General features: G+C 39.2%; 1 protein-coding gene across 26 annotated transcripts in view; it reads left to right on the forward strand.

The window, feature by feature from the left end:
- Positions 1–24,422, forward strand: part of LOC140724813 (band 4.1-like protein 3) — a 187,562-nt gene that overhangs the window by 27,086 nt on the left and 136,054 nt on the right. For all 26 annotated transcript variants that reach the window (XM_073039541.1, XM_073039489.1, XM_073039452.1 and 23 more), the window contains exons 2-3: positions 18,616–18,801; positions 22,074–22,283. In XM_073039541.1, the coding sequence (XP_072895642.1) occupies positions 18,631–18,801; positions 22,074–22,283 (381 nt within the window). In that variant the 5' untranslated portion in view covers positions 18,616–18,630. The remainder of the gene's footprint in view (positions 1–18,615; positions 18,802–22,073; positions 22,284–24,422) is intronic.

A 24,422-nucleotide genomic window follows, 5' to 3' on the forward strand; every position in this document is an offset into this window, starting at 1 on the left:
TATCTAGGTCTTTGATAGATTAGTCAATACTTATTGATGGATGCATTTAGATGTACTCCAGTACTGTTATTTCATGCTGAAGGTGAATTAGATGAAACATTATTTTTAATCTGTCATTTACTAAACTAAACTGAATCCATGAATCTTAATATTTGTGATTTTTTTTTTCCCTGTAAGGAAACGATGATGTAGTCCTAAATTTATTTGGTTCTCAACATATTATAAAAATAATTATCCCACTTTTTAAATGTAATCTTCACTGGCAATATTGTATATATTTGATTTCCAATAATTGTAGATTGTTTGGAGCGACTGTGACGGTGAACCTATGAAAAGTTTTCTCATTGTTTTGTTACTTTTACTGCTTGTGCATGCTGGACCTGAGTTTTTTAAATCATGCTGCTGAAACAAAAGCCACAAAGCTGCAGTATTTTATTCTGCAGTACAGATGTTGCATTGATTTTATTAATCAATCCATACGGCGACCGTTTGGTCTGCTCAACTTGAGTCTTTTATGACTTTGCTCATGTACTTTTTACGTCTTTTGTGACTTGACACAGTTTATGGCTGGAAAAGCTGATATTTTCTGATACCTTTTTATTGAACAGTTCGCTTGGTTTTTTTGGCACAAATCTGTAATATGAAACTGTGCAGACACAAAGAGTCCATTAATCGACTGAAATTGCTTGGCTGGCCGGTTGCCTTCCAATGTGAAGGGTATTACATGTGTCATGGCAGTTTTTAGATGCTGTGCTGTTTTAATTACATTTTCTAATGGTAACTTTTAAATGGAAATTTCATTGGCAAAATTTGACACAGAGAAACCATCTTGCATAAAAAAAAATAGTTTATCTAATATGGTCATAGGTAGATTACACTTAACCCAATCTTTGTAGAATATTTACTTCCAACAGGGACAGTCGTATGCACCAAAGACCGTATTTATTTCTGTTCTTTGTGTGACACTATTTAAAAAAAGGCACTTTTGTAGGACAACAATGACATTAACTTGAAAATATTACCATTAGTGCAATTGACATTCTAATATCCAGCATCGAAAAAACTGTTTGTCTGGAGTTTTCTTAGTTTATATCGCTAAGATGAATTGTAGAACAGGTGGCCACTGACAAGGCGTGGTGGTATTGTGTTTCTTCAGCAGTCAGCAGCTGTTTAGGTTTTAAAGCCTCCTTTTCTTATATGGACAATTCAATAGTTTTCTTTGGTTAATCCAGACACTTTCTGTTTGGGGATTCTGAACTTTGCACTCTCTGGTGCCCAGGGCAGTAGTACCAACTTTCTACCTAGCATATCCTGTCTGAGTGATGTGTGCGGTGGTGCAAGTTATTGCTCGCCTGTTTGGCAAGTTTGAAAGAGCTTTACGTTATAATTGAATAGCAAAACAAAATCTGCAGATACTGGAAGCATGAAATAAAAGTAGAAATATTTGTGGCTATTCGGGAGGAACAGGCTGCCTCAGTAAAGGAAGAAACAGAGGTCATACTTCAGGTGAATGATCTTTCATCAGATTGCTTTGTGAATTTTCCAATGATATCACCAGTGCACCTTTGTTTACAGCAAAGGCAAGGAGAGCCTTTTAATGGCTACCATTTTGGAAGTTCTGTATATACTGTAGTAGATCTATATAAAAGTACGTGTAAGTCACCATATACAACCCTGAGTTTCATTTTCTTGTGAGCATACTCAGTAAATCTATGAACTATAATAGAATCAATGAAAGTCTGCACCCAACAGGGTAGACAAACTATCAACAAAAGACAACAAATCGCATAAATGCAAAAGAAAAAGAAATAATAATAAATAAATAAGCAATAAATGTCGAGAACATGAGATGGAGAGTCCTTGAAAGAGGACAACCATAGGTTGTCGGAACAGTTTGGTGATGGGGTGAGTGAAGTTATCCCCTCTGATTCAGGAGTGTGATGGTTGAGGGGTATTACCTGTTCCTGAAATTGGTGGATGCTTTAATATATTCTGTTTAACCCATGTCCAGGCTGAATTAGCCCAAAAAAAAGATCTGACTATGTCAAGGGAAACACGCTCGCTGATGAAGCTCATTTTACCGTCCTTGTGTGTGAGAAGGAGAAAACAAATTGCCATTAGCTATTTCTAATTCCAAAGTGGTAGAAGTTACGGAAAGTGGGGTTGCTTTTGTAAATAAGGCTCCTTAGTTGATTTGATTGATGACGTTGTCTAGGCACACAAGTGAAAGGATCAGAGGCTGATAGCGGTTAATGAACCAACTTCCAATATTAGCTGTCACATTTAACGGAAGGGAGAGCAGGGACAGCAGTGGTAATAGAATATCGTGTTTAAACGGTGAATAGCACTGAAGGCATTGTAAGTTGGTTTTAGTGGTTACTGACTAGCTCTACAGAAACATGATGTGACTCAAACTGGATGCTCTGTAAGTAGCCCACACAAATTTAAACACAGATGTTCACAGAAGTGGGTGTTGAACTCATATGTTTTACTGCCTTTTCTGGAAAAATGTATTTGGATAATGTCATTTGTTACTTATGTCTTTCCTTAACCAAAGTACTTACCATTTTTTGATCATAATTTAGTAAAGTTACATGAAGGCTAAATATGGTAGTGTATACTGGAAATCTAAACTCCAGTCATTGTTAGAACTACTGAGTTGATAGTGTTCCTGTCTGAATTTTTTCTTAATTTCTTAATTTCTATTACCAATTTTAATCAGTTTTTAATAACATTGGTTCTAAGTAATGAACTTGAAATTCACTGCATGGTACTAATTAGACCGTGACATTTTCGAAATTGCACTGAAAGTTGTTGCAGCATCTGCACTTGTGACATTGTGAAAGTAAAACTTCCTTCTTGCAAACAAATTTAACTTTGAGTGGTTTCTTTTGTTGTGTATATTTTGGTAAGGGTGGCGGGGTGGAGCTGCGTCTCTACCAAAGGAGGTGTAAGGTGCCCCTTCCCTCAGCTAGCTTGCTGTTCGTCCTTGGACAAGACGTACTGCCCGATTTAGCCGCCTCCCCGATCGGGGTCACGTGAAGGCTTGGGATCAGGTGGTGAATGGTCGTATGAACAGCTGGTGCATATCACAAGTCCTGCTTATGTGACCACTGACACCAGGCAGACAATCTCTGAAGAGTATTGATGGGGCTACCCGTCTTTGTAAAGACACTGCCCAGAAGGCGGCAAAGGCAAATCATGTCTGTAGAAAAATTTGCCAAGAACAATCATGGTCAAAGACCATCACCACCTGCACCATCAGACATGGCACATAATGATAATGACGATTTTCCATCAGCAAAATGTATGATTGAGAAAAAGATAGCATTAATCTTTTAAAGAGGAAGCTACTGTTTTATTCTAGGATACAACAATGTAACATAAACGCCATAACAAGACCCACGTTAATTTGGTAATTTAAGTAGTTGCGCTGTTGTCTTCTATTTTAATTTGTTTTAATTTCAGTTTTCTGGCATTGACCCATTAGGCCCTTTGAGCATGCTCAATCATATCACACTATCAAGCCTGATCCTGCCTCCCAATAACATTCACACTCTCTCCCCAAAAGCTTGATGTCCTTTGGAAATTTATCTTACCACCTCTATAAACGTATTCAATGACTTGGCTCCCAGCCTTCTGTAATTGGAAAATTCCACAAGTTCTCCTCATCTTATCTCTAAATCTCCTTCTTATGGGCATTCCCCCCGCCCCCCCCCCCCCCCCGGCAGAGAATTCCATTCATTTTCCTCTAGTGAATTTAACCTAGTCAGTTCAATCTAGTATGATAGTACCAGCGTCCCAGGAATCTGTCTTGTGATGTTTGTGGGAGAACTGTGAATCTGTGAAATTCATTACCACAGGTGGCTGTGGAGGCCAAATTACCAGGTATATTTAAGGCAAAGGTTGATAGATTCTTGATAAGTCAGGGCGTGAAAAGGCAGGAAATTGGAGCTAGGAGGGAAACTGGATCAACCATGATGAAGCAGACTCAATGGGCCAAATTCTGTTCCTATATCTTACGGTCCAAATAGCAAATAAAAGTTTTCTTGTGCAAAGTGGTTTCTTGGTTTCCATTTTTAAGTTGCTGGATAACTGGGCAAACCATGAAGAAATAACTCTGGACTCTTGTTTTGAATGCCATTATGGGACATTACCCATCTACCTTTTTATAAAAAAAAAAAATTTTAAATCAGCAGGTTACAGCCTCTGAATTTCCACTGTCAACAATGTGACTAGAATGGGATTTGGCCCACATGGTTTGATTGGGAACGCTGTGCTGCCATTAGAGAATTCTTTTTGTTTAATTACGTTTGTAAATGTGCACACACAAGCACATGGAGCTTCAGTGAACTGATGCAGTTGTGTAAAATGTTTTTCAAGTTACTTGCACTTCAGCTGTGAAAGATCCAAACCATTTTTGTTCTTTTGGAACTGGATTGTACATAGCGAGGGCACATGAGCTAAGTCTCACTGTTGCAGGGTACAGTACGTAAAGTCGATTAAGGTGGCTGAAGAAATATATTTTTTAAGAAAAATAAGCTTGCTGAAATGTGCATCATTGAAATATATTGCTTTTAAGGTCAATTGTTCCTTTTGGTATTTCTAATACATCCAGGCATTTTCATCAGGTAGGGAGGATGGCATTCCTGCAGAAAGCTGATTAGCAAATAACTTGTCCTTGTTTGCCTCTACTTGTCCTTGCCACTGAAGGACCGATGTAGAGCGGCCCCTCCGTTAGCTTGCACTGAAATGAAAGTCTTAATTATTCTTCTTAGATTCAAATGAAAAGAAAATGAGGAGAGAAGTCTACCTGCTTCATAAGGCAGGAAGCGTCCATGAAATCAGAAGAGGAAATGAAAAGAATTGAAGAGTGCATTTCATATTTTCTGTGATAATTGTTGAAATTATCTCGTTTGGTTACACTAGATGAATTTTTAAAGATTTCCAATTTGGCTTTCATTAAATAGTTACAGATTTTTGTATGCTGTAGCGTATTACAAAGACTTTGTAAATGTTAATTGATGTCTCATTTTGTCACTTGTTAAATTTGCATTTGCTTTTTGTTTAGTGTACGCTATAAACGGGATCTCAGTGTAATACAAATTATTAACTACAGTGGACCAGTGTTGATTTTCAATTCATGCCTCTGACCTTTATCATTTGAGAAATGAGAAATTTTTCCAAAGTATTTGTAGAATTAGTTCCATTGTTAGATTTGAAAAGAGTTCTGAAATGATCTTTAAGTGAAATTAGTCCATAACCTCAAAACCGAATATGGATTTGCACATCACCCTTGTTAATGGCAAATTCAATGCTTCATGGAAAAAATCCCAAACTTGCATCAGTCTTTTAGATAAGTTTAACATCCATTTCTAATTTAACTATTACGCGTGTAATCAATTATGATTAATTTTCCCTTTTTGTTTTATCAATACCAAAGAGTGGAAATATTACAGCTTGCATTTGCTTTCTCTTTTGGTTTAAGGACTTAATGTAATCTGATGCACAGAAAAAAAACAGAGGTTGCCTTTGTGAAATCGGATAATTATGTATTAAAAGGATGGCAGTAATCATGTGGAGATCTGTTTCAGTCTCTGTTGATGTGGAGGTTTTTCATTGATTCTATTGTATTCCTTTGAACTACTGTGGACACCTCCAAGAAAATGAATCACAAGTAGTATATGGTGACATACGCATACTTTGATAATAAATTGACTTCGATCTTTTTGAAGGATCTTTGACCTGTGATGCTAATTCTGCCTCTGTCTCCCATCGGACTCTGCCTAACCTTCTGAGGGTGTCCAGTATTCTGTTGTTAAATTAAAGACAATAGTTTACTTGACCCACCACAGACTCGGCAACTCTAACTCTAATTCCAGAGAGCAAGAGGTGGATGAACATTCTGAGAATCTTCCTTTATTCAGCCATGCTTCTCTGAATCCGGACGTGCCAGTTTGGCTTGAAACAATCCTTACACTTGAAGTCATGAAACCTTACGAGATTCTCTCAGGCTTTGTATTTCCTTTTTGAAGTCAACCATGCACCTGGCTGTTGTGTTTTGTTGTAGCTGCATTCTGAAGACTTCCATTAGTTTGTTTCCTTCTGTAATACTGACGCTATGACAATTATTAGTCTGTGTCGAAATTGTGCATTGGTTGCCATGCTAAAGCGATGAAAATTTGTTTTATCTATTTTCTCTACCGACATACTCATCTTAATTGTATACTGTTGTTGGAAGAAGATCAATTTTGTTCACTTCATTACTGTTGTTAAATTTAGCTGGTTGGTGAGCTACAGATAAACTTTTATTTACACCACATATTGATAGCTGATGCAATAGCATTGGTTAAAGGGGTAAGCTTCCTGATGTCTTGCTTGTCCTACCCAACAGATAGGTGCAAAATGAATACCTATAGTAAAATATTGCTCCACCATCTTACCCTCTGTTATGTAGCAATCTGATGTGTCCAATGTGAAGTTAAGGATCAGCTTTATCTGTCAAAGTAAAATTTGTTATCAAAGCATGAAGATATTTCCATATACAACCTTGAGATTCATATTCTTGTGGACATTTACAGGAAAATAAAGAAATAGAATGTGTAGCAAAATCTACTCATGAATTCTGGTAAACAACCAATCTGCAAAAGAAGACAAATTGTGCAAATAAATAAATAATTTTGAGAACGTGAGGTGTCTTAAAAGTGAGTTGTACAAGTTACATAGAAACATATAAAACCCACAGCACAATACAGGCCGTTTTGGCCCACAAAGCTGTGCTGAACATATACTTACTTTAGAAATTATCTAGGGTTACCCATAGCCCTCTATTTTTCTAAGCTCCATGTACCTATCCAAAAGTCTCTTAAAAGACCCTATTGTATCCACCTCCATCACCGTTGCCGGCAGCCCATTCCACACACTCACCCACTCCCTGTGTTTATAAAAAAAATCGTACCCTGACATCTCTGTACCTACTTCCAAGCACCTTAAAACTGTGCCCTCTCGTGTTAGCCATAACATGAGAGGGCACACCAGGTTGTGGAATCAGTTCAGATTTGAGGAGAGTGAAGTTACCCACGTTGGTTCAGGAGCCTGATGGCTGTAGGGTCATGACTGTTCCTGAACCTGGTGGTGTGGGACTTAAGGCTCCGGTACCACCTGCTCGATGGTTCTATGTGTACATTGAAACATCAAAACGTACAGTGGAATGCATTGTTTCTCAGGATGGTGATGGGCAGACCACATGTCACCACGCTCCCAGTACCAGTATAGCATGCCCCCAACTCACTTACTCTAACTGTACATCTTCGGGATGTGGGAGAAAACCCACACAGTCACAGAGGTACATATAAATTCCTGGTAAACAGCGGCAAAACTGAACTCCAATGGGTAATCATTGGTGCTGTAGTTGCTCACCCCAACGGGATGAGGAGGAGGAAACGAATGGATTGGACAGTGCTTATGGACCTGAATGATCCATTACTTAACAAACAAGCACATTTAAGGCAGAGATAGATAGGTCCTTGATTAACCAGGGCATCAAAGGGTATGGGGTGAAAGCAGGCAAGTGGGGATGACTGGAAGAATTCGATCAGCCATGATTGAATGGCGAAGCAGACTCGATGGGCCACATGGCCTACTTCTGCTCCTATATCTTATGGTCTTAAACAAGTTTGGTTGATGACAGCTGCTGGCATTGATAAATATGACCCTTTATTTGGCAGTGACATGTTGAGGCGCAAATGAACTGGCTTGTACATATACTTGATAGATAATCAGATATTTTAAAGTGGTGGCCCTAAAGTAGTTGGTTCCTTTCCAATGTTTGCATTTTTGATTATGATTTATGATTACTATGATTTAATTGCTGACACGAGGAAATCTGCAGATGCTGGAAATTCAAACAACAACACACACAAAATGGTGGAACACAGCAGGCCAGGCAGCATCTATAGGGAGAAGCGCTGTCGACGTTTCGGGACGAGACCTGACGAAGGGTTTCAGCCCGAAACGTCGACAGGTGCTTCTCCCTATTTAATTGCTGATTTTTTTTGACAGTGTGATTAATAACGATTATTGGAATTCCAATGTTTTATATATACTGGAACTGCACAGAGGAATGAAACACCAGATTTTTTCATACTTCTGAAGAGCGATTTCCTGCGTTTGGAAAGACTACTTTATAAAGATCCAGTACAATGTCCTTAGTATATGGTTAAAAAATCGACAGAAATCTGCTTAGAACATCCTCACTTAGTGTTCAAAGTTCAAAATAAATTTATTATCAAAGTACATGTATGTCACCATAAAGTTTCCTTGTGGGCATACTCAGTAAATCCGAGAAGCTGAATGGAATCAATGAAAGACCACACCCAATGGGATGGACAAACAACCAACATGCAAAAGACAATAAACTGGGCAAATACAAAGAAAAGAATAAACAAATAAGCAATAAATATCAAGAACATGAGCTGAAGAGTCCTTAAAAGTGAGTTCATAGGTTCTGGGAACAGTTCAGTGATGTGGCGAGTGCAGTTGAATGAGGTTATGCCCACAGTTTTGAGAGCCTGATGGTTGAGGGGTAATAACTGTTCCTGAACCTGGTGGAGTGGGACTTGTGCCCCTGTACTTTCTTCCTGATGGCAGCAATGAGAAGAGAGCATAGCCTGGGTGATGGGACTCCTTGATAATGGATGCTGTTTTCCTATGACAGTGCTCAGATTAGACCCATGATGGATTGGGCCGTATCCCCTAGTTTTTGTAGGATTTTCGGTTTGAGGGCATTGGTATTTCCATACCAGGCCATGATGCAACCAGTCAATATACTCTCCACCTCACATCTATGGGAATTTGTGAATATTTAGTTGCCATGTTGAATCTTTGCAAACTTCTAAGGAAGTAGAGGTACTGCCCGGATTTCTTCATAATTGCACTTATGTGCAAGTGTTATTATTAGGTATTCTATTTTTAAAATGGGTGTGTCTTTAAGCTAGGAAGTCTCAAATCGGAAGGGATAAGGATTGAGGCATTCGGGGCTGAAATGAGGGAGATTTTGTTTTCAAGTGGAATACTCTAAAACATTTTAGATTTCTGAACAGCAGGGGACTGGACATTTAAGGAGAAAATGAATTAGATTTGTGAAAATAAGAGGATTGCTATCGTGCTCCTTTTTCCATCAGTGTGGAATAAAGTGATGGATCAACCATGATATTAGAAGGTAGAACAGATCTGGGTGGCTTTATAGTTGCCTCCTATTTCTGTTGCCTTTAACAGTGGTAATGTTTAGGGTTTTTTATATAAAAGGAAATTAATATATGTGGACACATGTCAGAATTTGTTTCCAATCAAGATGGATCTTTCCATGATAACAAAAACACAAATAATCCAGCAGATGCTGGAAATCCAAAGCAACAACCACACAAAATGCCGGAGGAACTCAACAGGCTAGGCAGCATCCGTGGAATTGAATAAACTGTTGGTGTTTTGGGCTGAGACCCTTCTTCAGGACTGAGAAGGTGGGCCGAAGATGTCAGAACAGAAAGGTTGTGGGAGGGGAAGGAGGCTAGCTGGAACGTGATAGGTGAAGTCAGGTGGGCGGGAAAGCTCAAGGGCTGGAGAAAAAGGAATCTGATGGGAGAAGAGAGTGGACCATGGGAGAAAGGGAAGGAGGAGGGGTCCCAAGGGGCAGTGATCGGCAAGTGAGAGGTGGTGAAAGTTAGAAATTTGTTGACCAGAAGGAGAAATTTCATGATGTCATTGTCACCATGCAGCACAGGGGCATACAGGAGTCAGACAGATTGGCTGGTTTAGTGGTGTCACAACAATAATCTCTTTACCTCAGCATTCCTATTTCAGCACTACTTATTTATTTTGTAATTCATAGCAATTTTATGCCTTTGCACTGTACTGCTGCCACATAGCAACAATTTTCATATCTTGTAAGATGTGATAACAAACCTGACTCTGGGGACTTCTTCAACAAAAGGAGGTTACAACACTTCATAAACTGGAGCCTCCTGTCTATCCAAGTGGATATTAAATTGTGTGGAGAATCCCTAATAGTTCGAGAGAATAGTTCCCGCTGAAGGTGTCCTGCTCTGCATTTTGTTTCTTGCCTTTTAGAATCTGAATGAAGTAACCTAACTGCACAATTAGTGTCTTATTCCTTCAGTTGTTTCCTTTACAAAATGAGGTTTCTGAGGAAGATTCCTTCATCGGATGGAAAATGCAGATTGTTGCCGATTCAACCTTAATCGTTGATTTGTTCCAGCAAATTTTTCTGAACCCCAATCCTTTGAGCCAGCCGGTGGTGTAGTGGCATCAGCACCAGACTTCGAGGGGAGTGAGTGGTCCTGGGTTCGAGTCCTTGCACGCTGGATTGAGCGTTGGGCCAGCCTTGGCCTCATTTTTAAAAAACGCTAATGAAATAGCAAGGAAAGGAGCAGCAACTGCTCGTTTTGACTAATTTTCGCTGAGTAATCTGCATGTATCTGCGTTTTTCTCCCAGTGCTGGCTGGTAGTATACAAATGTGGTACAAAAATATCATAAATGCTGAACACTGATATCAGAAAGATTATTTTTGTATGGTATGGATGTTGTACTGCTAATGAATAGACCTGCTGATTTTAACAAGATTTTAAACTACCATTTAGGTTGCATGCAGAAACTGTAATGTGGGGACCAGACACAATTTTCTCAGTGTATGGTCTTCTGTTGTCACTTGTACATATTAGAAATAAAATGACAGATTATAGATTATTCCAAAAATAAACTCCTCCTTGGAATGAAAGTGAAATTACTTCACCATGGAATCACGATACACATGAATAATATACTATAACAACTGAATGTGTAAATATTTAATGAGTTGTAGATTTGCTGGTTTTACAGGAGCCTTTCTGCACACAAAATTGAGGACCATCAATAGTTAATCTAAAGAGCTTTGCAAAGGAGAGAGAAATGGATGCAGTGGTTTTTTTTGCTCTTTCAAGAGCAGGTTAATGGAAAAAATATTAAAGTGAAAATGAACTACAGTTGACACTTCAACTTGAACATTTTCTCCTTAATAAGAAAGCTTTTTCCAGACAAAAGGTCTCTTGAAAGCAAACTTAGGAATATTGTGCATCTTGAAGACCTGGTCAAAAATGTTAAGGCTTTAGTTGCTGCAAATGTAAACAAATAATTGCCCATGTGGGTGAATGTTTTCGCATATTGCCACAGCAACTGCTGCAAAGCATCATTGTAAAAAAAAAAAAAAATCAGGGGTTCCCATCCTGGGGTCCATGGACCCTTTGCTTAATGGCATTGGTCCATGGCATAAAAAAGGTTGGGAACCCCTGTTCTAATTTGTGGCTTTCAAGAGATGCACTTGCTAACTAATTGTGTAATTATGACATCAGATTTTGATTTATAGAGGAATTCACCTGCTAGTTCTACGTTTTGCTGGAACCTGTACGGTTTTCATTAGAATTTTACACTTAGCCATGGTTGCTTTTGAATGTGGGTTCAGAATCAGATTTAATATCACCGGCATACGTCGCGAAATTTGTTGAAATTGTGGCGGCAGTACAATGCAATACACAACGATAGAAAAAGAACCAGATTACTAATAAATGTTAAATTAAATAAGTAGTGCAAAAATAGAAATGAAAGACAGCAGTGAGGTTGTGTTCATTGAAAAATCAAAAAGCAAGGTACAAACTGATAGGGACTTTTGATTTTAAAGTCAAGTATTTCTACATGGATTTCTGTCCAGATCAGAAGACCTCTCTAAGTGTCATCATTTGAACCCATTTCAAATGTTGGGAAGAGTTCCACACAACAGGAGGCCCTTTATAGAAGGGTGCATTTGGAAAAATAACTCGTTAGTTCCATGTACTGACTGAGTGCAGTAGTACTCTGTTCTGTCTGCATATTCCTGGGTTGTGTTAGGAGCATCTCAATTACTGTATTTCATACTTTAAATAATTAAAAAAAAGAATTGTCACCTTCAGTCAGCACCAACTGAGAATCTGCAAAAAGAAGCAATAAATTAAACCAATTGTGTGATGTGTTTTAGCCTCTTTCCTCTCTCCAGTGGTTTTATTTCTACAGTAGCATGCATTTTTAAGGCAAGGGAAGCTGGCCATTCCTAATGAGCCTCTGGGGCTTTGAATTGCCTGCCCTTTTCTTTTTATCTTGCATCATAAGTTAGCCCCATGGCTACTTTCAATACGTTTGATGCTTCAGTGCCTGTCTCGCCTTGCGTTCAGGCTCTGGTCTTCTGCCATTTGCCAGTGGGGGTGGGGGGGATGGGCAGCGGCTGCTCTCTGAGGCAGGGTACACATCTGTGCCGATTCCAGGCATGCCTCTGCAAAAAGGCCGTATCTAGTTATCTCCGTGGAGCAGATGTCTGGATAGTAATGAGGGCACGGAGACCTGCATTAAGTACTCTTGTTCCAATCATCCGGCTTGTTGAAATGGGAGCAGGAATCCTCTCGGGAGTATGGAACTGAAAGTGTACTCTTGGATTCGGAGCATTCACCAGAGCTAATCCAATTTGATTTGGGGCAAAGCAGCTGCCACGCAGTGTTCTGCTGCAGATGGTCATGGTTTAGGTCACACTTAGAGACGCGCTACATCTCTGTTGAATTATTGTTGCACAGGCGCACGTGATTGAGCAGCAAGTTTGCACATTCTCGTGGCTCCGGAGCATTATCAGAGAATTCACTTTTTGTTAAATATTGAGTTTGCCCAATTCCCCGAGCAGTGAAGCATTGGAAAGGGCCCTGCTTCCTTCTGCTAGCTCTCCGCATCACCTGGCACACCCGCCAGGGAAGATGTATTGGGTTCGTATATCACGTGCAGTGCTAGCTCGTGGAAGTTTCAGCTGCTGCTTTTGAGGCACGAGTGCTTGAAGAAATAATTGTCAGAGCACAGCCCAAAGGCCTGCCGGTTGGTGGGTTAATTGGTCATTGTCAATTGTCCCTTGATGAGCTGGGGGCTGGTGGGCAGTGCAGCTCAAAGGGTTGGAAAGGACCGTTCTGTGCTGCATCTCAACAAATATAAATGGCAGAAACAGGGTGTTGTTTAAAATGTGCGGTTAGAGTTAATCTGTTGGGCAGTTGCTTGGCGGACTCTGTAAATAACCGCATGAGAGATCGCAGCAGGGGAGCTGGTCCAGTTTTAATGGCCTCATTTAGTCGGTGCCAAGGAGTGATGCACCCCAGTGTGGTGCCTCGTTAGGATGGGTTGGCACAGCAATTTGACTTATTGAGTGTGGGATTATGAGCACTTAGGGAGTGCAGAAGGGAGGGGAGGGAAGAATGTGGACAATAAATGAAACTATAACACAATAAGGAAGATCCAATATAGTTAGACCCACAAAGGTTTTCTTCTTTGGTTTCATTGGAGGCTCCATATATGTATTTATTTTCAGCTGAGTACTGCATGGTAAATGCTTCGGCCAAAATGCAATTTTAAAAAAAATAGTTGTGGTCGGCCTTACCTTGTGAGTTTATTGGATCTGATTAGCCTAAATTCATAAAGTTTCCAGCTGAGTTGGTTTTATATTCCAATGCTCTTAACTTCTGGCAATCTTCTTAATGTTAGCATTTGCATTCTTGTGCTTAAATTATACAGGCTGAGTTTTAAATCAATTTTCCAGACTGGAGAGCTTTTTAAAAATAAATGTGTGGAAAACTTTTTTTTTTCCACCCTGAATGATTATTACTTGATGAACAAAAGGTTAGTTTTAGACTCTGGATGACAACTGCTCTGTCAAAGACCTTAAGAAACTGCAGAGAGTTGTGGATACAGCTTTGCACGTCATGGAAACCAGCCTCCCCTCCATGGACTCTGTCTATACTTCTCACTCCTTTTGGTAAAGGACCTAGCATAAACAAAGACCCCACTAAAACTGGACATACTCTCTTTTACCACCCCCCATTGAGCAGAAGGTACAAAAGTCTGAAAGCATGTGCTGCCAAGTTCAAGGACAGCTTCTACCCCACTGTTGTAAGACAATTGAATGGTACTCTAGTGTGATAAGATGGACTCCTGATCTCACGATCTGCCTCATTAATGACTTCCACCGTCATGTCTTCCTGCACTGCACTGTCTGTAACTCTAACACTTTATCCTGCTTTCTGTTGTTGTCTTTCCCTTGTACTACCCGAGTAGCCCTGATGTGATGAGATATTCTGTATGGTGGCTTGCAAAGCAGTTTTTCACAAAACCTCACTACATGTGATGATAACACACCAATTTAAGTTGCTTTTTTCAATTTGATAAATTCAAGCCCTGGTTATACGTATGTTCTTGCCTAAGTCTGTACATTTGTCAGAGCTGAGGCATCTGTGCAGACTTGGGTAAACATAAGCAATGTATGGGGCAGGGACTGAGAGAGATGCCCAAACACCTGCAATAAAAATGGGAATGGTCAACTCAACAGGAAAACCACATCATTTCCCAACTCTATAAATGTTATTAAAAATACCAATATTAATATCGTTAAACACAATGGGCAGACTGTTTCTGAGGGCTGTGTGCACATCCACTGTCTCTGTTTTACTAGAACCCTATAGATGTTTTTCTTCCCCATAACAAAGCCATCATAGTGAGATGAGCTTTTGTATTGCATTTTATCACACATCAAAAACATCTGATAATTCTGACGTCGTGTTACAGATGAATATTTCATGGCAAGTATATAGTTGTAGAATCTCTTGAGAATTTATCTGAGGGATGTCTGATTTTTGTGGATCATAAATCTCAAAAGCATACAAAAACTCAATTAGATAGTTTGATTGGTAGATGCTGGGAACATTTGAAGGTTGTATTGTATTGCTCAATTCCAATAAAAATATTGTTTAAATCTCTAGTCACAGCTAGTTTCCCTGTTTTTATTATTAAAAAAATTTGAATTCCAACCTCTGGAAACCAATTTATTGATGAGATTGAAGATTAAATTTGATTTTCAAAACAAATTTCTTGGGGGTTTTATTTAAAATCCTCATCGCTGCTCTATATTTATTTCTCTTCACTGTTCATTTGTGAAAGCAGTAATCTTCATTCTACTTTTTATTGTGTTTTTCTCCAGCCTTTAATCTTGGCGGTGTCCTTTGCCTTTATTATGTTCACTGACTAACAATAATGATACAAAATAGACTGAAGCACTGAAATGCTTTGTTTAATGTAGGATTTGTTTTATCTAAAACTAGCAGAATGTGGTCCAACAATTGTCCAAAATGCAGAATAGTAAATTGAAATTTCGCATAGGTTTCAAATTATGTTAATTTCTTCGGTGACTTAGATTTGTCACATCTCTATGATTTTTTTGTTCATATATTTTGTGATGCTACTGGGTTTGCTGACCTCAAAGTTCTAAACTTAAACAAAGATTAGGTCTTTCTTTAAGATAGCTACAGATACCTTCACAAAAGGGAGTTTATACTGCAGCTACCTTCAAAGACTAGTTTGCTTCCCTGTTAATCCTCCATGGTGAATTTAGCTGCCAAAAACCACTACTTGAACAGTGGGTCCACTGCCCCCATCAATGAGGAGATACTTCCAGCTAAAAAAAAAGTCGTTTAAACGCAGTTCCATCTATTTTTAGTGGTACATGTTTAAATCCAGACAAAATTCTTAAAACACATTCAAAACTCAGAGGTTTTCTATCTTATAAAAGATTTCCAGATTATGAATGATTTCTAAAACAAAAGATTTCCAAAACACCGGTACAATTCCTATAAGCTAAAAAGACATACCAACGAGTTGCAGATGAATAACTTGTCCGTCACAGAAATCAAAGGCAGAGGAATGGACTGTAGTCCCTTGTCTTTCTGTCATTCTTCTTGATATTTTTTGACTATTCCTCAAAAGACTGAGAGCTTTCTAACATTTATACTGTTTTTTTATTTTGCCATTTGGGTGACTTCACTCTCATTTATTTTTCTGATACCTTTCTGTCTAACAGTCCAAAAGCTTCTTTGGGTGGAGTTCTCAGATGCCCACAATTAATGCTGTGAAGCAGAATTTCTGAGCACACAAATTTTCCAACTATTAGTAGATCAGCTATTTGATGAGCTAAGTGATAGTATCAATCTGGTCTGCAAGCTTTCTTGAACTAAGTAACTTAGTCAGTGTTGTCTGGTTTGAAACAGCCCTATTAATATAACCCCATTGTCTTACACTGCAACCAGTCCCGTGCTGTGGCCAGCATCCTGTATAGACAGTGCTGCTTGTTTGCCAAGTTATCTTTTTAACTTCAGGCTGATTATAACTTGCCGTTTAAATTAAGAGCTGAAGACTGGCTCCCTTTTATGACAAGAAGCTGAATAAAGAATATATGTGGGAAGTTTAACTTGCTGAAAACTCTTTGATCTCTACTATTGTCAGCTGCTATGTTAGAAAGCTGAGCTTGGCAAAAAAGAGCCCCATGGCCCTGGACAGTGAATATCCATCACAATTTGACGTATAATTGATTAGCTCATGGGAATAGAGATCATAGATCATTGAACAATACAACACTGGATGTTGTGCTGACCTTGGTGCCAATTTATCCTAAATGTCCTCCTCCTATGTATTATTCTCATCCCTCCATTACCTTCATATTCTTGTGCCTATCTAAAAAGCTAATAAACTCCTCCAGATTGCTTGCTGCTTCTCTATCCTTGGTAACCCATTGTAGGTACTACACCTTAGGGTTTAAAAAAAAACTTAATTCTCACTTTGCCTATTAGCCCTTCCTCACCTACCCCACCCCCCAACCTTAAGATTGTCCTATGATGTCTGACATTTCTTGTTTTTATTGACATAGTAGGTTGATGCAATATGTATGTTAAAATATAATTAAGAAAGTTTATTTTCCCAAATAGACTACTTGATGAATGAGTAGACTGGATTCAGTGCTGCATGTTTATAATAAGTGAACTTAGTGCTGTGGGAATTGATTTTTGTAGGATTTATAGTATTACACTACAAATCATAAATAAACCTGGAAGTACGGTTTAAGCATCATTTGAATTTTCAATAAACTACTTGTGTCCCTAGAATGTTTACATAAAGAGCTAAAGAGTTTCCAGTGGTGAATTCTTTTAAAAGTGTGATTTTATATCGCTCATTTATCTCTCTTAAGACAGTACAAACTGAATGCAGTTTTGTTTTTGCAGGAGTAGTAATCACAGCAAGCAATTGTGGGTAGTGAGCTCCATGACAGTAATGTAGTAATTACCTGCTAATCTCTTTTTTCCCAGTAATGTTGGGTGACAGAAAAAAAAATTAGCCACAAGGCCAGGGATAATGTCCATAGTCACCTCTGAAGTAGTACTTATTTTGATCTTCTGCATGTACCTGAATGTACAGCCTCACTCAAACAAAACACTTCTGATAATGCAGTGTAGCACGCACAAAATGCTGGAGGAACTCAGTCAGTCAAGCAGCTTCTGTCGACATTTTATCAGCCGAGACCCTTCAATGGGACCTTTCATCTGGAGGTCCTCCAGCACTGTGTGTGTGTGTGTGTAGGTTTCCAGAATCTGATGATGCAGTGGAGTACCAGCATTGGCTGCTCTAGACAAAGATGAATTGGAATTTTGTAACTCGAGAGAGGGAGAGTGTTGGACATAAACATGATTTTCAAAAAAGGAAACATATGTCATTTATTTGAATGAGAGAATGGATGTAAGCTTTGAAAGAGTGTGATTGAGGTGAAAATACAGAGGTGTCTAGCATTGGGGCATCAGGAGTAGAGGCATAATGTCTAAAGGATGCAATCACAGGCATGGCAGAGAGTGTAAAGTCTATTTTGACAGCGTGAAGGTTGAGGGGAATTTGAGGTTGCTCTGAAATTTGGAAGTTCAGTTTACTTTTTATAGGAATGGATAGCGAAATAGAGTTGATGGGAATTGAGACATTCTTTGGGAGAGGAGAGATCAAAATCTCTAAACATCAGTGAACATCAACAGAGCTAATGCTTGTGTGACTAAGTTTACAAGTAATCAAAGATATAAGTCAGGGTTTTGGTTGAAATATTTTGCTATTAACATATAAGATGGCTTCTCTGAATGGGCATCATCTCTTCCATTTTCTTTTGACTTCAGATTTGGGCCAGGCTTCAAATTTTACTCAGCATCTTAATGGGAAATGGTGTTTATGATTGTTTTCTCATTTTTCTGAACACCCTGACTTCATATCTGGAACCTCATTTGGAAGTATTCAAAGTCGATTTTTTAGCTTTAACACCCATGCCCTCAATTATGTTTGAGTAGGGAACAGAAAAAAAAACGAGGCTAACGTCCCTGACCCATAGTTCTCCTGCTATTATTTTTTTTAAAAAGTGAAGGGTTTTTATTTGGGGCATGCATTGTCCCAGTACTGGTTGATTTCCTCCTATCCCTCTCAAGACTGAACTTCATAGAACATGAAACAGTATTGCACAGTGCAGGCCCTTTGGCCCACTGTGTTGTGCTGACCCTTAACCTACTCCAAGAGCAACCTAACCCTTCCCTCCCACATGCCTCTCTGTTTTTCTATCATCCATGTGTCATGTGCCTATTCATGTTCAGATAAAAGTCTTTGTTTGTTTGTATGAAACAATCTGAACTGATTTTCCTCATTAATTTGTTTTCTAGGAATAATTCACAACCATGACAACCGAACCGGGAACAGATTCTGAATCAAAGCAGGACCAAGAGCAGAAGGAAGCTTCTGAGAAGAAAGAGACTGTAACCGAGCAACAGGAGGGCGCTGAGAATCAGCAAGCAGACGGGATAGACGGGACCCCGGCAGGAATCAATACCTCTGAGAAGGAAGAGAAGGCAAGTTGTTGGTTTACATTATTCCTTTTTAGCTACTTCAGGCTTAGTAGCTCTTAGTATTGGGAGAAAGTGCAGACAACATAAATGCTCTGTTTGCAGGAAATGTGTTGGACTCAATGCCGGAGTTAAGTCTTATGTCGATGCCATATTAAAGAAGTACACGTGCAGCATCTGTATGTGTGAATCTCAGATTGCCCTTTTGATGTCACGGTGAGGTAAAACTTGTGACACCTATAAAAAAGGCTTCCGTTTCCTATTAAACAGTTGTAGGGTGGAACAAATCCCGAGCTGAAAGTGGTACATTCTTTTGCAGGTGATGCAAGAGAATAGAATTTATTGTAAACAATTTTGGTCATTTTATAACTTCAGATACCGGTTGAGATGCTAGCCTTGCCCCTCTTTTTAAAACCTTCATTTATCTTGCAGATAAAAGTGTGTGCAGACTTTGCTCCACCTTTTTGGATCCAGTGACACATGTTGAGGAGGTTACTTTTTTGGGCAATCTAGACAGCTTTTGGTGTCAAACTGACTGAAAATTAATTCCCTGTTGTCTGCAGAGTTAATTTCTCAAGTAGATTTTAAAAAAACTAGGTTTTCTAACCACGCAAGCTTTTTGTGGAAAACTTAATTGACGCATCTTGATTTGTTACAGTATTAAACACTCGTACGCAATTAATGTAGATGGGCTTACCCAACCCCCCCCCCCCCCACTTCTTTCCACGGCTAAGGACTGAATTGTCTGAAATTTGAGAGAGTATCTGTGCAGACTCTGTCAAAGAATTACCTGTACTACTTTTAGTTTAATTTGGGCAAATGTCCTACTTAGTGGAACAGTCTGCCAGGACAAGCTCGATTTCAATCCAAAGAGAAGTTTGGATGGATACATGGATGATAGGAATATGATGGGCTATGGTCCCGCTGCAGGTCGATGGGAATAAGCAGTTTCTGTGGTTTCAGCATGAACTAGGTGGGCCAAAAGATCTGTTTCTGCGCTGTACTTTTCTGTAACTCCAGGCAATACTTAGATCAAGGGGAATGAAATGGTTTCTCCAAGGCTTGGGGAAGGAGAGCTGCAGGGAGTAATGTCTTGCTCCTGTGCTGTTGGAGTTTAGACCGGGTCATTGGCTTCCATTTCTTATTGTTGGAAATGAGTGTTTTCCACCTTCTTTATGGTCTCCATGTATGATGTGGCTTAGAATGGAAACCTTGCTTTGTGATTTGGTTGCACTGTATGTCTGGTTAAATGGAGATCACCCATATATTTGTGCTCAGGTGTTTCTGAAGCTGTTCGTGTGACGCCTGCAGGGTTTTTTTGTTTTGTGTGCCTTTGACGTTTCATGGGGCACTCCATTACTAATGACTATGAATTATAACAGTCTGAATAAAAATATATGTACTAAGGAGTCAGGTGAATTACTTTAATTAGAAGAGATAAAATGTTAGTGTTTTTGATCAGTATTGGGTCTCCCCTTTTGTTCGGGTATTAAATATGATATTGCAACTTTATGCTGCAAAAGTGAGGTAGGATTTAGAGAATACATTCAAAGTCAAAGTAAATTTGTTCTCAAAGTACATGTGATATGTAATCATATACTGCCTTGAGATCCATTTTCTTTCAGGTATTTACAGGAAAATTTTTAAAATACAATGTAATTTATTAAAGACTATACATAAAACTGACAAACAACTATGCAAAAGAGAAGTGGTGCAAATAAAAAATAAATAATACTGATAGCATGAGTTGTAGAGTCCTTGAAGGTGAGTTTGTTCAGAGTTGAGGTGAGTGAAGTTATCCAGGCTGGTTCAGGAGCCTGATGATTGAAGGGTAATAACTATTCCTGAGCCTGATGGTGCGGGACCTAACGCTCCTATATGTTCTGCCCGATTATAGTAGCATGAAAAGAGCATGGCCTTGGCTGGTGGGTGTCTATGTTGGGTGCTGCTTTCTTGTGGCAGCGCTCTCTGCAAATGTTCAATGGTGGTTATACAAGAATATTAGAATTAACAAACTCAATGTCAAATAGGACTTTAGGTCACTGTTAGAGCAACTTTTTGAATATTTGTCACCCTCTAAATAAAAGTGACATTCAAGCCTTTAAGTGAAGATGCCCCAGGATAAAATAAGGCATGATAAACTGTAGCTCCAGAGAATATATTGAACATCTGCTGAAGCGAAGCAGGCAAGGTGTGTACTTGGATTTGTGATACTGCAGGAGGTGATTCAGTGCATTGAGTCTACGCTGGCTGAACTCGTGCACGCTCATCTGCCTGCTTGTTCGGTGTTTCTCACCAGTTAAACTGAGTGCTTCCTTAACTGACTGGAAATGTCTGCTCCTTGGATGAGAGTGCATATCAGCTGACCCACAAATGTTTTAAAAACCCATTCTTCTGCAAGAGATTCTGCAGATGCTGGAAATCCAGCGTAACACACACACAAAATTCTGAAGGAACTCAGAATCAGACAGCATCTTATGGAGATGAATAACAAATCAATGCTTCGGGCCAAGACCCAGACGATGGGTCTCTTCCCGAAATGTCGACTCTATTCCTCTTCATATTTACTGCTTCACCTGCTGAGTCTGTCCAGCATTTTGTGTCTGCTGCCTAGATGGCAGCTTAATATTAAAAGAAGGTAATTAAGTGAGGTATAGGTCGAATTTTTTTAAAAAATCTTTCTACCACAAAATCCCTTGAGACAATCAACAGTAAATAATATTATTGCATTAAGAAATACGGCTTATACAATAGTAATTCTGAAAATGCTAAGTTTTAACAACATGCTAAAGTTTGTTCCAATGAAATAAAAATAGTTTCTTTTCTCATTGAGAAATTAGTAGTGAGGGTCATCCAAATTGAAAATTATAACTAAACAAGTAAACAAGATAATTTAATCCATGGATGAAGATGCTGCTTGCATGATACTGAGGAGGGAGCAGTGGTAGGAAAGGTGCGATGATAGTATTAATTTTAGGTTGCTCTGGTGAAGAGCTGGCATAGGTATAATGGGAGACAGTAAACTATATCTTTAGCTGTACTATTTTGATTTAATTACTTATTTATTTTTGATCTTTAGAAATCCTTTTCCCAGACTTCTCATTAAATACTTGCTGATAAAAATGAAATTGATCTTAGTAAATTTGGGTTTAAAACATTTTTACAGTTAAATGATGCTTGTGAGGAAAATGTGAGTAACATTATATAGTTTGCACTAAACATTGAGTTTTTGGATGGATCATGCTAATAAGAGACTAATTACCTAATCATATGATTAGACCGGTGAATGTGAGAAAGAGGCGGACGGAGCTTCTGGTAAAGTTACTGTGGGACAACAGGAAGACTTCCAGACTGAGGACGACAAGCTCTCCCAAAAATCTTCTTCTAGCAAGTTATCCAAATCTCCTCTGAAAGTAGTCAAAAAGCCAAAGAACATGCTGTGCAAAGTTACCCTTCTGGATGGTTCTGAGTATACGTGCGAAGTTGAGGTAAGGAGATTATTCACGTTCACATCAGCAACCTGTTCCATGATCTTTATAATTATGAATATATATTATCTTAAATGAGAGATAACATTTCCTGCTCCTTTGTGGCATGGTTCATGAAACCTTAGATCAGATATATTGTGTAATGCCTGTACTGTTTTGTGCACTTTATGCAGTTCTGCGTAGGTCTGTAGTCTAGTGTAGTTGTTTTTTTTCTCTCTGTGTTGTTTTTTACGTAGTTCAGTGTAGTTTTTGTACTGTGTCATGTAACACCATGGTCCTGAAAAAACGTCGTCTCATTTTTACTGTGTACTGTACCAGCAGTTATGGTTGAAATGACAATAAAAGTGACTTGACTTGTGTTGAACTCTCCCTGGTATGCTACCCTTAAATTTAATTCTGAAACTCAGGTTATTTTTAACAAGCAGGTTTAATGTATGGTGGAAAGGGTAACTGAGACACAGATAAATATACAGAGTTGTACAACCAGAAAGGTTTACTTGGGCCTTCTACAGTGTTGCATGAAATCATTTCTGATGTTGTTGAGTTGGTGACAGATGCCACTTTGAGAACAGTTTTATGAAGTAATAAGTCTCTTGCCAAATATATCTATGCATATTGTGAGGTTTTAAAATTCTTTTATTGTGGTATTTATAAATCAACCAGAACTATTTTAAGAGAAGAGTACAGGCGATGAATAAGATGTGTAAAAGACCATGATATGAAGCACTTTGAATAATGATGACCTGCAGTAATGAGAACATAGAATAGTACAGCACATTACAGGCCCTTCAGCCCACAATGTTGTGCCGACCCTCAAACCCTGCCTCCCATATAACACCCCACCTTAAATTCCTCCATATACCTGTCTAGTAGTCTCTTAAACTTCACTAGTGTATCTGCCTCCACCACTGACTCAGGCAGTGCATTCCACGCACCAACCACTCTCTGAGTGAAAAACCTTCCTCTAATATCACCTAAAGCCATGTCTTCTTGTACTGAGCAGTGGTGCCCTGGGGAAGAGGCGCTGGCTGTCCACTCCGTCTATTCCTCTTAATATCTTGTACACCTTTATCATGTCTCTTCTCATCTTCCTTCTCTCCAAAGAGTAAAGCCCTAGCTCCCTTAATCTCTGATCATAATCCATACTCTCTAAACCAGGCAGCATCCTGGTAAATCTCCTCTGTACCCTTTCCAGTGCTTCTACATCCTTCCTATAGTGAGGCGACCAGAACTGGACACAGTACTCCAAGTGTGGCCTAACCAGAGTTTTATAGAGCTGCATCATTACATCGCGTCTCTTAAACTCTATCCCTCGATTTATGAAAGCTAACACCCCATAAGCTTTCTTAACTACTCTATCTACCTGTGAGGCAACTTTCAGGGATATGTGGACATGTACCCCCAGATCCTTCTGCTCCTCCACACTACCAAGTATCCTGCCATTTACTTTGTACTCTGCCTTGGAGTCTGTCCTTCCAAAGTGTACCACCTCACACTTCTCCAGGTTGAACTCCATCTGTCACTTCTCAGCCCACTTCTGCATCCTATCAATGTCTTTCTGCAATCTTTGACAATCCTCAACACTATCTCCAACACCACCAACCTTTGTGTCATCTGCAAACTTGCCAACCCACCCTTCTACCCCCACATCCAGGTCATTAATAAAAATCACAAAAAGTAGAGGTCCCAGAACAGATCCTTGTGGGTCACCACTAGTCACAACCCTCCAATCTGAATGTACGCCCTCCACCATGACCCTCTGCTTTCTGCAGGCAAGCCAATTCTGAATCCACCTGGCCAAACTTCCCTGGATCCCATGCCTTCTGACTTTCTGAATAAGCCGACTGTGTGGAACCTTGTCAAATGCCTTACTAAAATCCATGTAGATCACATCCACTGCGCTACCCTCATCTGTATGCCAGGTCACCTGCTCAAAGAACTCTATCAGGCTTGTTAGGCATGATCTGCCCTTCACAAAGCCATGCTGACTGTCCCTAATCAGACCATGATTCTCTAAATGCCCATAGATCCTATCTCTAAGAATCTTTTCCAACAGCTTTCCCACCACAGACGTAAGGCTCACTGGTCTATAATTACCTGGACTATCCCTACTACCTTTTTTGAACAATGGGACAACAT

The sequence above is a fragment of the Hemitrygon akajei genome, chromosome 1, assembly GCF_048418815.1.
Source record: "Hemitrygon akajei chromosome 1, sHemAka1.3, whole genome shotgun sequence".
Classification (NCBI taxonomy): Eukaryota; Metazoa; Chordata; class Chondrichthyes; order Myliobatiformes; family Dasyatidae; genus Hemitrygon; species Hemitrygon akajei.